Source organism: Anomaloglossus baeobatrachus, chromosome 3 (genome assembly GCF_048569485.1).
Source record: "Anomaloglossus baeobatrachus isolate aAnoBae1 chromosome 3, aAnoBae1.hap1, whole genome shotgun sequence".
Taxonomy (NCBI): domain Eukaryota; kingdom Metazoa; phylum Chordata; class Amphibia; order Anura; family Aromobatidae; genus Anomaloglossus; species Anomaloglossus baeobatrachus.
In genome coordinates this window covers 59,853,539-59,870,709 of record NC_134355.1, presented here as the reverse complement: position 1 = coordinate 59,870,709, position 17,171 = coordinate 59,853,539, and the positions used below count along the sequence as shown (strand labels likewise).

The window sequence follows — 17,171 nt, the reverse complement described above, 5'->3', positions numbered from 1 at the left end:
CAAAGAGAGGGGGAGCCAGTACTGCCTGAGAATGGCATGCAAAAACATTTTTTTAGTCTAAATTCACAATTATTCCAACTGTACTATAATACAAATTGAGATTTTTAGAAAATGATTGATCAATAATTTGAGCCGCCCCTGCCAAAATTCAGTATTCCACAGTATTGGGCAAAAAATAAAAGGGGGTAAAACTCCACCGGACTACGCGATTCAGTGTTCACTCATACCTTCCTCATGTTGTATATGTTTTCCGCTGGATCTTGTTCCCTTTTTTTTTATTTCAACTGTATCTAACGCTCTATGTATATAACTCTCTATATAGCTAATATCTATCATCTATCGATCCATCAATTTATCTAAGGAAGTAAATAAAAATACTGGATCCCCTTAATTGTAACCCCATGAGCCAAAGCTGTCACAATGCCATCCCAGAGAGTGCCTTTGATCATCCGTTTCCCAACTTTTCAGTCTTACCACTTAGATGCAGTGATCACTGTTAACCACAGCACCTAAGGGGGTTAAACTGCCAGGATCAGAGCTGACTCCAATCACAGCAAGTATTGGATGGTGTCTACTATGCAAAATAGTCGGCATTCGCAGAACATGAAATGGGCTTAATGCATTAATCATCTTCCTACAACTCTTCCGGACTTCTGCCATACATGTTAAGCAGTTATCGAGAGAAGTGGGTGGATGCCTGGCAAGGGGAAGGATGGATCAGTACAGAACTCCCCCAACTCATGAAACCCACAACCAGCCGTGTGGGCTGATGCCGTTGGGACTGTGCTGCTGAGTCGATCTATCTAATAAGCGTCTCTTATCTCTCGATCAATACATCTAAACATGGTCTTATCAGTCGTCATCCTTATAGTGACATGTCCCAGGCAAATAAATAATCAGATTTCATGCCATACCGTCTATGTAAATCCTATAATTTGTCTAGCACAAGATATCATTCTTCATTTCCACCGGGACAAACAGCCAAGTATCTACTGACAGATGTCACTGCTTATTTCATTAAGGATCTGGGTAATACGAGGAACATGGAAGTTTGCTTCCCAGATGGTGTGCTGAAACTCCGGGACCTGGGCTCATTTGCCAGCTTGAATTCCCAGCCAGTGCTGAGCTGTGCAGCAATGCTGTATCAGATGGACTGCCAACTCTACTGGGGCTTACAGCAGCAATGTGCGGTTATCGTGTTCATCAGTCAGTAGGTTTAGTTCTGGAACATATCTGATGTTACGGACTGTACGGTCGACCGTGGTGAAGGGCAAGACTATAAAGCAATGTGCCATTAAAGTACTGACGCAGCATTAAAAATGAACCGTGCCGTATAAAAATCAGGGGTTAATGATCCGTGGGTTATTACTAATTTTGTGGAATTGCTGCCACTGCTTCTTGCCAAGAACAAGAAAACTTCCGCATAATCAAGTTTAACGATCGCTCACAGTTCGTACATCCAGCATCGAAAGAACAAATATAAAGTTGTCATCTCCCCAAATTCAATGTCTTGGCGTCTCTTTCATAATTCAAACAGAGGTTAAAAATAAATAAATAAATAATTTACGTCTTGACATTTTAATGTGCGTAGAGGGCCATAAATGACCCACAGCCTTACAATTCCACAACATTATTTTATTAGGACATTAATATAATCGTCCGTCCAACCGAGAACCAAAAACTAATCCGGGGGCAGCACGAGAAGTAAAGAGGAAGCCCAAAATTATAGCCGTCGTTGATGGACGGTGATTACCAGATTTATCTACAGGAATGGAAGGAGGATTAACACCTGGGTTCTGGTGTATGAGGGGGTAAAAAGACCCTGTGCCAAAAAGAAAGATGCCAGCACCAGTTCCATCCAGGAACCTCAGGTTGTGCCTCTGCTCTCCCACATTTAAAAAGTGACTTGAGAAATAAAAAGTTCACACATTTTTCCATTCCTCAAGCCATTCTCACAAAATGGCCAAATCCTTAAGACATAACATTGCTAGTGACAGCCACAGTACCAGTATAACAGTGACCGCTCCAGTGTTCATATAACACCATCAGTCTTAATGACATCTACAATGCGTTAATAACCGTGCAAGCCATAGTGGAATTATAATAGTATCAGCCTCAGTAGCCCAATCACTTTGCCCTTATGCCCTTTAACAGTATCAGGCTCACTAGCCCCATCGTGGTGTTCTTATGCTCTTTAACAGTATCAGGCTCACTAGCCCCATCGTGGTGCTCTTATTCTTTAACAGTATCAGGCTCACTAGCCCCATCGTGGTGCTCTTATGTCCTTTAACAGTATCAGGCTCACTAGCCCCATCTCTTTGTCCTTATGTCCTTTAAAAGTGTCATCCTCAGTAGCCTCATCACTGTGTCTTTATGCCCCTTTAACAGTATTAGCATCAGCATCACTGTATAAGGCTCAGTAACCCCATCTCTATGCCCTTAAGCCCCTAAAACAGTAGCAGGCTCAGTAGCCCCATCACTGTGCCCTTATGCCCTTAGAACAGTATTAGGCTCAGTAGCCCCATCGCTGTGCCCTTATGCCCTTAGAACAGTATCAGGCTCAGTAACCCCATCACTGTGCCCTTATGCCTTTAGAACAGTATCAGGCTCAGTAGCCCCATCCCTGTGCCCTTGTGCCCTTAGAACAGTATCAGGCTCAGTAGCCCCATCACTGTAGAACAGTATCAGCCTTAGTAGCCCCATCACTGTGCCCTTATGCCTCTTTAACAGTATCAGCATCAGTAGACCCTTTGCTGTGCCAACCACAATGTCCAAGTGACATTACCAGCACCCCAAAAGTGGTTAAAGCCAAAGTGTCCTACAACAGTGATAGCCACATGTCGGCTACAAACCCCTCGTCCTCTTACTTTGTGATGCCATTAGTGATTTACTTTAAGCAGGACGGATCCCCATACATCCCTGCATTCTGCACAGTCGCAATCAGCCACTTTGCACAGATGTATGTAAAAGGCACTTTGTGGTAAGAAGCAACAAACGCTGGTCCTTACTTGTGTTATTAAATCACCAATGAATCCTGAAGAAAAGCCTCTTGAGGGGGGCAATAGGGGTCCCATTTTTCATGAGTTTCCAGGTCATTCCAGTAAAGAAGGAATAAATGGCGTTAGCAATCATACCCAAGTCCCAAGTGCCCATCAACCACTGGTAAATATGCCTATCTCATCTGTTCCATTCATATAAAGCTGAAATTTTCCCATGTGTCACAATGGACTGAATGTGCACAATGACCTGATATTCTCCTAATCATCTAATTAGGCCAGAAACTGCTACATTTGTAAACTCCTCAAAGATAACGTTTATTATACAGTGGGTGAAATAAGTATTGAACACGTCATCAACTTACTAAGTAAAAATATTGGTGATGTGTTCAATAATTTTTCACCTACTGTACATTTTTTTATTTCAGTTTAAAGACGTTTGCAATAAATGTTTTATTAAAGGGAACCAATTATTTGGAGTGACTTTTCAAATGTCATAAAAACTAAAATGTGCTCATCAGTGGGGGCACTGCTGTGAAGAGCGCAGATCGACAAGCAGAAGTGCTGAGCTACGCCAGAGCGGTGTACAGGTTTATAAGAAAGCCACACACCAATAATTAGAGATTTAAGTCTCTATACCATATGAAAAGTCAAGCTGAATTATTCTACATATCCTACTATTTAGTGTCTTTAGCTCCCATGCAAACCAATGTGTGGTTACATAAACTGATCCTACAAATGCTACAGATCCTACCACGGGAGGTGGTGAGCTCTCCATCCATGGAAATCTTCAAGCGGAAGCTGGATAAACATATAGCTGGGATGATTTAGGAAAACCTGCACTCGCAGGGGACTGGACCCGATGGTCCTTGAGGTCCCTTCTAACTCTACCATTCCATGATGTAATTCAACCCTCTTTTTGCAGCTCTCCTACAGACAAGCTGATTGTGGCGGTGCTGTTAGGATAATCAGTTGTTATTTAACATGGGACCCCCCATAGATTTAACAAAAGGAGATGAAAAGCAGAGTGTTACATAGCAGATAGTGAAATACATGAAGATGCAACCTGCACTGATCTAGCTATTAGTGTTGTTTCTGGCGTACCTTCCTCCAATAGCTCAGTAAGGCTCTGTGCGCACTGGGAAATGAAATTTCCTTGAGAAAATTCCGCATGCTCTCAAAGATTACCGCACCCGCGGTAAAAAAACGCGGGAAACCGCACCAGAAAACCGCATGCGGTTTGCCGCGGTTTGCTGCGGTTTTGCCGCGGTATTATTCGCGGTATTGCCGCGGTTTTGCCGCGTGCGGGTTGGGATGTGCTTTATTGCATTCAATGCAATAAAGCACATTGAAAAAAAAAAAAAAAAAAGTCATTTAATCCTGAGATAGTAGATAGATAGATAGATAGATAAAGAGACAGAAGAATAGATAGAGGGATAGATAGAGGGATAGATAGATGACAGATCGCTGCATTTCCCACGGTCGGCAGTGAGTTCACATTACCGGCCATGGGAAATGACCGGTAATTACCTCTGCTGTCTGCTGCATTCAGCCTGTGTCTGTGACAGTCGCGGCTGGATGTCAGCAGTGCAGGACGCAGGAGCCGGAGCTGTGGATTATATGCCGGAGCTGTGTGGATTACGCCGACGTTTTGTTTTGGGGGGGTTAATAAAATGGTGAACGAGGCTTGTTGGTTTTATTTAAAATAAAGGATTTTTCTGTGTGTTTTTTTTCACTTTACTTACGGGTTGATCATGTCAGCTGTCACATAGACGCTGCCATGATCAAGCCTGGGGTTAATGGCGGTGGTCCCCCATCACCATTAACCCCTTGTTATATTACCCTGACCGCCACTGCTACACGGCGGCAGGAAGAGCCGAGGACACTCCCGGTGCTGCCGCATAATGGATGCGACAGTCCCGGGGCAGCTGCGGCTGATATTCTCAGCTGCCGGAGGGGGAGTGAGGCGGGGGACATTACCCCTGCCCCTCTCCCTCCCCAGCCTGAGAATACCGGGCCGCCGCTGTGTGCTTACCTCGGCTGGACGGTAAATATACAGCGGAGCCCACGTTCTTTTTTTTCTATATTTCCGTTTTCTTTCTATGTGTGTTCTATGTGTCTGTGTCTATGTGTTCTATGTCTGTGATGTCTGTGTGTGTGTGATGTGTGTGTGTTTACTCTGCATGGCTTCCTCTTCCTGTAATGACATCACTTCCCTGCAAAACCGCAGACAAGCGATGCACATTACCGGAGGTAAACCGCAAAATACCGCAGGGAATAACGCAGGAAAACGCAGTGAACCGCACAGAATTTGCTGCCTGCGTTATTCCCTGCGGGATTTCATGATTAACATTGAGTCAATGGAGTGAAATCCCGCAGCGATGTGCGGAAAAGAAGTGACATGCACTTGTTTTTGCTGCGGGATTCCCGCAGCAAAACATGCAGCTGTCAAATTCCGCCCAGTGCGCACAGGATTTTTTTTCTCCATAGGATTTGCTGGTGATTCACTGCAGAGATGTTATGAACATTTTCTGCAGCGAAACATGCAGCAAATCCGCGAAAAATCTGCGGCAAAATCCGGTAAGTGCGCACATAGCCTAAGCCTTAAAGAAGTTGTCCAGTTACCAAAACTGATTTTTTTTTTTCTGATAAATCTTGCTAATATGTGCCCCTCAACACATCTATTATGTTTTTTCAGCAAAATTACCTTTCATTGTGCACTAGCAGCACACGGTCATTGCTGGCTCCAGCTCTGATGGGGTTAATCTCTCCTCTGACTTCCTGTGTTCAGTTCCTACAAGTCCCAGAATTCTTTGTGGCTCTAGGGCGGTGTCTGGCTTATCTAACACACCCATTGTGTCTAATACACCCACTCTGCTCCCACCCAAACCCTCCTCCCTGCCTCTTCCCAGTGGATGCACTGAGATCAATCATACAGAGACAGCAGCAGCTCTACACAGCCAGGGGAAGAAAGTGTGTGTGCGCGTATATACAGTGTGTGTGCGCGTATATACAGTGTGTGTGCGCGTATATACAGTGTGTGTGTGTATATATACAGTGTGTGAGTGAGTGTGTATGTGTGTGTGTATGTCATACTCACCTGTCTGCAGGGTCCCGGTGCCATGCCTGCTTCCAGCCCCTGTCTCGGTACGCCGCTCTGGCTGTGTGCAGTCTCCCCGGGGCACGCACGAAGCTTGCAGGACCTGGCGGTGGATCACCTGATGCAGTCACCTGACGCATCAGCTGATCGTAGTCTCGCCGGCTTTTTCGCGCCCGGCCGGCTATCAGCTGATCCTGCCGTCAGGGGACTTCATCAGCTGATTACCGGCCGCTCCTGCAGTGATGGGACAGGATCAGACTCCGCTGCAGGAGCTGCCGGTAATCAGCACAGACGTGAGTATTTTTTTTTTTGCACTGATGCATCTGCTGATTGTATAATCGGCTTTTATACAATCAGCTGATGTATGATGTGATTCACATCCTTTAACCTGACACATCATCTAATCGCTTTGCCTTCCAGCAAACCGATCAGATGATATTGGATCCGGATTGGACGGCGCGGGACCCTAACCCAGGATTACTGCGGAGGTGGGTTTATTTCAATAAAGATGGAGTCACTAATTGTGTTGTGTTTTATTTCTAATAAAAATATTTTTCTGTGTGTTGTAATTTTTTTTTTTTTTATCATTACTAGAAATTCATGGTGGCCATGTCTAATATTGGCGTGACACCATGAATTTCGGGCTTAGGGCTAGCTGATAATATACAGCTAGCCCTAACTCCATTATTACCTGGCTAGCCACCCGGCATCAGGAAGAGTTGGATACAGCGCCAGAAGATGGCGCTTCTATGAAAGCGCCATTTTCTGGGGTGGCTGCGGACTGCAATTCGCAGTGGAGGTGCCCAGAAAGCTTGGGCACCCTTCACTGTGGATTCCAATCCCCAGCTGCCTAGTTGTACCCGGCTGGACACCAAAATTAGGCGAAGCTCACGTCATTTTTTTTTTAAATTATTTCATGAAATTCATGAAATAATTAAAAAAAAAAAAGGGCTTCTCTATATTTTTGGTTCCCAGCCGGGTACAAATAGGCAGCTGGGGGTTGGGGGCAGCCCGTACCTGCCTGCTGTACCCGGCTAGCATACAAAAATATGGCGAAGCCCATGTCATTTTTTTTTCTTTTTGGGTAAAAAACTGCATACAGTCCTGGATGGAGGATGCTGAGCCTTGTAGTTCTGCAGCTTCTGTCTGCTCTCCTGCATACACTAGTGAATGGAGGATGCTGAGCCTTGTAGTCCTGCAGCTGCTGTCTGCTCTCCTGCATACACTAGTGAATGGAGGATGCTGAGCCTTGTAGTCCTGCAGCTGCTGTCTGCTCTCCTGCATACACTAGTGAATGGAGGATGCTGAGCCTTGTAGTTCTGCAGCTGCTGTCTGCTCTCCTGCATACACTAGTGAATGGAGGATGCTGAGCCTTGTAGTTCTGCAGCTGCTGTCTGCTCTCCTCCATTCACTAGTGTATGCAGGAGAGCAGACAGCAGCTGCAGAACTACAAGGCTCAGCATCCTCCATTCACTAGTGTAAGCAGGAGAGAAGACAGCAGCTGCAGAACTACAAGGCTCAGCATACTCTATCCCGGACTGTATGCAGTTTTTTGCCAAAAAAGAAAAAAAAAAAATGACGTGGGCTTCGCCATAGTTTTGTATGCTAGCCGGGTACAGCAGGCAGGTACGGGCTGCCCCCAACCCCCAGCTGCCTATTTGTACCCGGCTGGGAACCAAAAATATAGAGAAGCCCTTTTTTTTTTTTAATTATTTCATGAATTTCATGAAATAATTTAAAAAAAAAATGACGTGAGCTTCGCCTAATTTTTGTGTCCAGCCGGGCACAACTAGGCAGCTGGGGATTGGAATCCACAGTGCAGGGTGCCCAAGCTTTCTGGGCACCCCCACTGCGAATTGCAGTCCGAAGCCACCCCAGAAAATGGCGCTTTCATAGAAGCGCCATCTTCTGGCGCTGTATCCAACTCTTCCAGCTGCCCTGATGCCGGGTGGCTAGCCGGGAAATAATGGAGTTAGGGCTAGCTGTATATTATCAGCTAGCCCTAAGCCCGAAATTCATGGTGTCACGCCAATATTAGACATGGCCACCATGAATTTCTAATAATGATAAAAAAAAAAAAAAAAACACAACACACAGAAAAATATTTTTATTAGAAATAAAACACAACACAATTAGTGACTCCATCTTTATTGAAATAAACCCCCCTCCGCAGTAATCCTGGGTTAGGGTCCCGCGCCGTCCAATCCGGATCCAATATCATCTGATCGGTTTGCTGGAAGGCAAAGCGATCAGATGATGTGTCAGGTTAAACTACGTGAATCACGTGACACATCAGCTGATTGTATAATCGGCTTTTATACAATCAGCAGATGCATCAGTAGAAAAAAATAAATAAATAAATAAATACATACTTATGTGCTGATTACCGGCAGCTCCTGCAGCGATCGATTGGACAGGAGTATGATCCTGTCCCATCGCTGCAGGAGCTGCCGGTAATCAGCTGATGAAGTCCCCTGACGGCAGGAGCAGCTGATAGCCGGCCGGGCGCAAAAAATCCGGCAACACCGCGAGAATCGATGAGCTGATCCACCGCCAGGTCCTGCAAGCTTCGTATGTGCCCCGGGGAGACTGCACACAGCCAGAGCGGCGGTACAGAGACAGGGGCTGGGAGCGGACATGGCACCGTGACCCTGCACACAGGTGACTATGACATTTTTTTTTTTTCTACTGTTCACTTTGGTTTTCGCCGCTGCCTCCACCTCCCGCCCAGACATGGCGCCGCACGGAGCTGACATGGCACCGGGCGGGTTGTGGACGCAGCGGTGACGGTACCGGGAGGATTCATGCTTCTGTGTTTACCAACAGAAGGAATCCTCTTCCTGTACACGTCACTGTAGTACCCACCCCTTGCGTTTATAGCTGCGTTTTTAGTCATAGAAACGCAGCTATATGCGTTTTTCATTGCGTTGTTGAACATCTCATTGAACTCAATGGGTGAAAAACGCAGTGAAAAACGCAGAAATAATTGACATGCTGCATTTTTGTGGTCAACACAAAAACGCAGCTACAAAAAAACGCTGTCTGCGGACAGCACTTCTGAAAACCCATAGACATTGCTGGGGAAGCAATGTCACTGCGTTTTCAGCACAAGAATGTGGTAAAAAACGCCGCAAAAAACGCAGCAAAAACGCCTAGTGCGCACAATGGCATAGACTTTACTCGGGAAGCAAAGTCATGCAGTTTTCTGAGTAAAAACGCACCAGAAAAACGCGCAAAAACGCCACGAAAAACGCACTGTGTGAACTTACCCTTAGTTGGTGACATGCAGCATCGCAGGTGACAGAGCAGAGCAAGTTGGTGACATGCTCTGCTCTGACACATAGTGTGCTGCATGTCACTGTATCCACTCTGGGACTTGTTGTGCAGGTGACCGGATGCTACATGTCACTAACTGTCTCCACTATGGGACTTGTTGTGCAGGTGAGAGTGTATACAGTTGGTACTATGCAGCAGAAATCACAGAGTGGAGACAGATAGTGACATGTAGCATCCGGTCACCTGCACAAGTCCCAGAGTGGATACAGTTAGTGACATGTAGCATCCGATCACCTGCACAACAAGTCCCAGAATGGAGACAGTGACATGCAGCACACTATGTGTCAGAGCAGAGCATGTCACTGTCTCCATTCTGGGACTTGTTGTGCAGGTGACCGGATGCTACATGTCACTGTCTCCACTGTGGGACTTGTTGTGCAGGTGACCGGATGCTACATGTCACTATCTGTCTCCACTGTGGGACTTGTTGTGCAGGTGAGTGTATACAGTTGGTACTATGCAGCAGAAATCACAGAGTGGAGACAGATAGTGACATGTAGCATCCAGTCACCTGCACAAGTCCCAGAGTGGATACAGTTAGTGACATGTAGCATCCGGTCACCTGCACAAGTCCCAGAGTGGATACAGTTAGTGACATGTAGCATCCGGTCACCTGCACAACAAGTCCCAGAATGGAGACAGTGACATGCAGCACACTATGTGTCAGAGCAGAGCATGTCACTGTCTCCACTCTGGGACTTGTTGTGCAGGTGACCGGATGCTACATGTCACTGTCTCCACTGTGGGACTTGTTGTGCAGGTGACCGGATGCTACATGTCACTGTCTCCACTCTGGGACTTGTTGTGCAGGTGACCGAATGCTACATGTCACTGTCTCCACTGTGGGACTTGTTGTGCAGGTGACAGAGTGGAGCAGATTGGTCCCATGCAGCGTCCGGTCACCTGTGCTGCTGGTGGGAGTATATGATCACACTGCCGACACCGCCCGCTCTCCTGACAGCTGAGCACAGCGGGCGGGTGGACAGTGTGATCACATACTTGCGTGACAGGGGGGATTTCAGTGGAGGAAACCCCCCCTGTACTCCACACTGGAGCCCGTACCTCCCACAGCTGAATGCTGGTAAGCGCGCGCTCTGCCTTCACCGCTCCACACTGGCGTCCTCCGGATCCTCCCCTCGATGCTGGGCTGTGACGTCAGGTAGTCACCGCCCACAGCCCAGTCAATCACTGTGAGTGGCGCCGGCATCCTCTGACGTACCCGTCCAGTTTGAGAGCCCGGAAATGCCGGGACGTCAGAGAATGCTGGCGGCCACAGCTCCAGGGGGTCATGTGACTGGCACTGAGCGTGCAGGATAGCGCCGCTCAGTGCCAGAAATGGAAACAGAAGCCAATGCAGAAGATGCAGACAATGGTAAGTGAGAATCATTGGGGAAAAAAAAAAATGGGTGAACAACCCCTTTAAGGCCGCTTTACACGCTGCAACATCGCTCAAGCAATCTCATTGGAGTCCTGGAATTTGTGACGCACATCCGGTCGCATTAGCGATGCCGTTGCATGTGACACCTATGAGCGATTTTGCATCGTCGCAAAAACGTGTAAAATCGCTCATCGGTGACATGGGGGTCTATTCTCGAATATCGTTGCTGCTGCAGTAACGATGTAGTTCGTCGCTCCTGCGGCAGCACACATCGCTCCATTTGACACCGCAGGAACGAGGAAGCTTTCCTTACCTGCGTCCCGCCGGCAATGCGGAAGAAAGGAGGTGGGCGGGATGTTCGTCCCGCTCATCTCCGCCCCTCCGCTTCTATTGGGCGGCCGCTTAGTGACGTCGCTGTGACACCGCATGGACCGCCCCCTTAGAAAGGAGGCGGTTCACTGGTCACAGCGACGTCGCTAGGCAGGTATGTAGTGTGACGGGTCTGGGCGATGTTGTGCGCCACAGGCAACGATTTGCCCGTGTCGCACAACCGATGGGGGCGGGAACCCACGCTAGCGATATCGGTAACGATATCGCAGCGTGTAAAGCAGCCTTAAGGGTATGTGCACACAATCAGGACCCGCTGCGTCCTGGATGTGAAGCGTCCTGACCTGTGATGCGGCGAGTCTCCTCCACAGGACACCACAGCTGTTTGTGCCCATGATCAGGGCTCGGGCAGTTGCGGTTTCTCACTGTGTTCTCCCTGCGGAGAAGGCCTGCACATTCACAGCAAAGAATTGACATTCTCGGCTCGGGAATACGCACTGCAGGTCAGTTTACGCTGCGGGAAAAACAAGCACAGTGGGCACGGGATTTCTTGAAATCCCATCCACTGTGCTTGTTCTGTACAATGCAGCGTTTTGGAAGCAGTGAAAACACTCTGCATTCAGAACGCTGTGACCCCTGATCGTGGGCACGCAGCCATGGGGAAACTTATCTGGGATTCCCCAAACTTGGAAACTGGGTAAAATATAGTTTCCTTTATTAGGACGGCAAAAATGTTAATTATACATACTGAAGGCAGGACAATAAATGTTCTGTGATCTATAAAGTGATATGCAGACAATGCCCTCCTTACAAACACAACAATAATTCAGATGAAGCTGTACTCCGTTAACTGTGAAAAGTAACATAAATACAATCTGCTCCATGTGCAAATATCCAAGTACTAATTATCGCTTCTGCTAGCCAGGAATCCTACATACTGTACTCAGCTTTATTTTTGGGGGGTTGACAACAGAGGGGAAAAAAAAGAAGAAAACATGTTCAGAAAAGAATAAGTGAAAATACAAATGCCACAAATGTAGCCGTAAACAAAAAACAAAATGATAAAATTCTTAACTTTTGTATAAGGTAAAAATGCAAATAAATTAAATGAATGAATGAATGAATTAATTAATTAATACTACAGTAGATTATTCTGGTCATCCAGAAATCGAAAAAAAGCAGCAGCTTTTATGTTTTCAGACATGGCGTCACTCCACTCCTGCCCATGAGCTTGGCCCCATTTGTTAGAGCACTCAAGGCAAAGTCATCTACATCTTTTGCTTTATGTTAATGATGGATACGAGTAAGAAAGAGAAAATCCTGCTAACCGGCCGTCATGTAACTTCCAGACTCCTAAAAATCATGGAGGGAAAAAGCACAATTGATAGTGAACTTTTGGAGACCGGCTCTATGAGAAATACAATCAGTCTGTAAGAAGGAGCTGCTGGGCTGATGGTTCAGCTTCTTGTTCTCTTCGTCCACTGGACATGGCGATGTGCGCAGGGAGGAGACGGAGAGGACTGTGCAGGGAGGAGACGGAGAGGACTGTGCAGGGAGGAGACGGAGAGGACTGTGCAGGGAAGAGACGGAGAGGACTGTGCAGGGAGGAGACGGAGAGGACTGTGCAGGGAGGAGACGGAGAGGACTGTGCAGGGAAGAAACGGAGAGGACTGTGCAGGGAGGAGACGGAGAGGACTGTGCAGGGAAGAGACGGAGAGGACTGTGCAGGGAGGAGACGGAGAGGACTGTGCAGGGAGGAGACGGAGAGGACTGTGCAGGGAGGAGACGGAGAGGACTGTGCAGGGAAGAGACGGAGAGGACTGTGCAGGGAAGAGACGGAGAGGACTGTGCAGGGAGGAGACGGAGAGGACTGTGCAGAGAGGAGACGGAGAGGACTGTGCAGGGAGGAGACGGAGAGGACTGTGCAGGGAGGAGACGGAGAGGACTGTGCAGGGAGGAGACGGAGAGGACTGTGCAGGGAAGAGACGGAGAGGACTGTGCAGGGAGGAGACGGAGAGGACTGTGCAGGGATGAGACGGAGAGGACTGTGCAGGGAGGAGACGGAGAGGACTGTGCAGGGAGGAGACGGAGAGGACTGTGCAGGGAGGAGACGGAGAGGACTGTGCAGGGAGGAGACGGAGAGGACTGTGCAGGGAGAAGACGGAGAGGACTGTGCAGGGAAGAGACGGAGAGGACTGTGCAGGGAAGAGACGGAGAGGACTGTGCAGGGAAGAGACGGAGAGGACTGTGCAGGGAAGAGACGGAGAGGACTGTGCAGGGAAGAGACGGAGAGGACTGTGCAGGGAAGAGACGGAGAGGACTGTGCAGGGAGGAGACGGAGAGGACTGTGCAGGGAGGAGACGGAGAGGACTGTGCAGGGAGAAGACGGAGAGGACTGTGCAGGGAGGAGACGGAGAGGACTGTGCAGGGAGGACACGGAGAGGACTGTGCAGGGAGGAGACGGAGAGGACTGTGCAGGGAGGAGACGGAGAGGACTGTGCAGGGAGGAGACGGAGAGGACTGTGCAGGGAGGAGACAGAGAGGACTGTGCAGGGAGGAGACGGAGAGGACTGTGCAGGGAGGAGACGGAGAGGACTGTGCAGGGAGGAGACGGAGAGGACTGTGCAGGGAGGAGACGGAGAGGACTGTGCAGGGAGGAGACGGAGAGGACTGTGCAGGGAGGAAAGGGAGAGGACTGTGCAGGGAGGAAAGGGAGAGGACTGTGCAGGGAGGAGACGGAGAGGACTGTGCAGGGAGGAGACGGAGAGGACTGTGCAGGGAGGAGACGGAGAGGACTGTGCAGGGAGGAGACGGAGAGGACTGTGCAGGGAGGAGACGGAGAGGACTGTGCAGGGAGGAGACGGAGAGGACTGTGCAGGGAGGAGACGGAGAGGACTGTGCAGGGAGGAGACGGAGAGGACTGTGCAGGGAGGAGACGGAGAGGACTGTGCAGGGAGGAGACGGAGAGGACTGTGCAGGGAAGAGACGGAGAGGACTGTGCAGGGAAGAGACGGAGAGGACTGTGCAGGGAGGAGACGGAGAGGACTGTGCAGAGAGGAGACGGAGAGGACTGTGCAGGGAGGAGACGGAGAGGACTGTGCAGGGAGGAGACGGAGAGGACTGTGCAGGGAGGAGACGGAGAGGACTGTGCAGGGAAGAGACGGAGAGGACTGTGCAGGGAGGAGACGGAGAGGACTGTGCAGGGATGAGACGGAGAGGACTGTGCAGGGAGGAGACGGAGAGGACTGTGCAGGGAGGAGACGGAGAGGACTGTGCAGGGAGGAGACGGAGAGGACTGTGCAGGGAGGAGACGGAGAGGACTGTGCAGGGAGAAGACGGAGAGGACTGTGCAGGGAAGAGACGGAGAGGACTGTGCAGGGAAGAGACGGAGAGGACTGTGCAGGGAAGAGACGGAGAGGACTGTGCAGGGAAGAGACGGAGAGGACTGTGCAGGGAAGAGACGGAGAGGACTGTGCAGGGAAGAGACGGAGAGGACTGTGCAGGGAGGAGACGGAGAGGACTGTGCAGGGAGGAGACGGAGAGGACTGTGCAGGGAGAAGACGGAGAGGACTGTGCAGGGAGGAGACGGAGAGGACTGTGCAGGGAGGACACGGAGAGGACTGTGCAGGGAGGAGACGGAGAGGACTGTGCAGGGAGGAGACGGAGAGGACTGTGCAGGGAGGAGACGGAGAGGACTGTGCAGGGAGGAGACAGAGAGGAATGTGCAGGGAGGAGACGGAGAGGACTGTGCAGGGAGGAGACGGAGAGGACTGTGCAGGGAGGAGACGGAGAGGACTGTGCAGGGAGGAGACGGAGAGGACTGTGCAGGGAGGAGACGGAGAGGACTGTGCAGGGAGGAAAGGGAGAGGACTGTGCAGGGAGGAAAGGGAGAGGACTGTGCAGGGAGGAGACGGAGAGGACTGTGCAGGGAGGAGACGGAGAGGACTGTGCAGGGAGGAGACGGAGAGGACTGTGCAGGGAGGAGACGGAGAGGACTGTGCAGGGAGGAGACGGAGAGGACTGTGCAGGGAGGAGACGGAGAGGACTGTGCAGGGAGGAGACGGAGAGGACTGTGCAGGGAGGAGACGGAGAGGACTGTGCAGGGAGGAGACGGAGAGGACTGTGCAGGGAGGAGACGGAGAGGACTGTGCAGGGAGGAGACGGAGAGGACCGTGCAGGGAGGAGACGGAGAGGACTGTGCCGCTATAATGGCTGCACAGTTCTCCGTGTGATCCAGGCCCTTGCAGTGAGCAGTGGATACTTGTGTTTCGAATGTGGAGAGACGAATAATAATGTCCTTCATAAATATTAATCCTGGTGTGGATAAAATAAAATTAAGACTCTGCCATGCCAGTCCATAAAAATAATAAAAACTTTGGGGTGTTACAGAACATAGAGTCACATTTTTGACCCTTGTTTGGGACTATGGAGGCTATTTTTTTGGTCAAAATATGCTCACTCCAGTTTATCGTTCACCTTCTATCATGCCCATTATAGGATCATATACAATGTGTACTCAAAATGACCTTCTCTCTTCTACACATCCCACTGGCTGCATAAACACACTGAAATGAATATTTAAAGGGGTTGTCCACTACTTTAACATTGATGGCCTTTCCTTGGGATAGGTCATCAATGTCTGATCGGCCGGGGTCTGACACAAGGCACCCCACAGATCTGTTATGGTTTGTGCCGGCGGTGGCAGCAGGTGGCCGGAAATGCTCAGTCCCGGAGCCGCTCTGTATTCTGATAGCGTCTGCGGTCAGATACTGCACATACACCTCCTATCAATCTGAATCTGAATGGATGTGCAGTACCCAGCCGCGGACGCTGTCAGTTCCAGAACTGCCACCGCCAACACCTAGAACAGCTGATCAGTGGGGTGCGGGGTATCTGACATTGATGTCCTATCCTTAGGATGGGTCATCAATGTAAAAGTAGCAGACAACCTCTTTAGTGTTCCAACCCATGATCATTCTTCCCAACTAGTTATCATCCTATGGTGTATAAGTGGAAGGAAAGGTCAAGATCACTTTAATCTTGTCCTTCAACATTGTCACACAAGAATCTAACAAGGTATGGACATTATAATGGATTACTGTAAAATCTGGCAAAAGATAGATAACAGTGTGAGATTTCTGATGGCTCATGTTAATGTGAAGCGCTTACCTGTCTTACCAGGGCCAGCTGAAGTGACAGGTACAGAATAATCCGTGGGTCCTCGGAGTCTATTTCATGTGCCCTATAACAACAAAACTTTGTAAGATGGGTATAAAGATATAACGAGATGTGAAGGTTGGATTAGTTCCATTTAACCTTCTATATCTGAGACCTTCTAGATAAAGCCTGTAGGTGCTGCTTTCCCCACCCACAGAGGATGATTGACATCATTTCCTGTTATAAACAAGAGAGATCTGTCAGCCAATGTTATCCAGGAGGCATAAGCAGGACTTACAGGCTTTCCATAATGTCCTGATATCAGTTAAAGGGAACCTGTCAGGTCCAATATGCACCCAGAATCACGAGCAGTTCTGGGCGCATATTACTAATCCCTGCCTAACCGTCCCTGTATACACCAGCATAGAGAAAGAGATGTTGAGAAAAATTATTTCTAAAGATCTTATATCATATGCTAATGAGTGAGGGGACTAGACCTAAGGGTGTTAGTTCTCCTGGATAGTCGGCTCCATTAGCATGTCTGTACACCCCTGTGGGTGTGCTATCATGCTAATGAATGTGCAGCGTCAGAGGATGATCTCACTTACCTCTCCGCCGCCATCGCGTCTGACGCTGGATTTCGGCTCAGTGCACATGACCCCGGATTTTCGGTCATGTGTACTACTTCAGTTTAAAGCTAGGACGTGTACACACGGCTTCATAGTGCGCATGACCGAAACTCCAGGGTCACGTGCACTGAGCCGAAATCCAGCGTCGGGCGGCGATGGCAGCGGAGAGGTGAGTGAGATCATCCTCTGACGCTGCATATTTATTAGCATGTTAGCACACCCACAAGGGTGTACTAACATGGTAATGG

General features: G+C 49.1%; 1 protein-coding gene across 1 annotated transcript in view; it reads right to left on the bottom strand.

The window, feature by feature from the left end:
- The window catches only part of TTC7A (tetratricopeptide repeat domain 7A), a 515,691-nt gene that overhangs the window by 201,037 nt on the left and 297,483 nt on the right, over nucleotides 1-17,171 (bottom strand). The window contains exon 14 of the mRNA XM_075339201.1: nucleotides 16,307-16,379. Within this exon, the coding sequence (XP_075195316.1) occupies nucleotides 16,307-16,379 (73 nt within the window). The remainder of the gene's footprint in view (nucleotides 1-16,306; nucleotides 16,380-17,171) is intronic.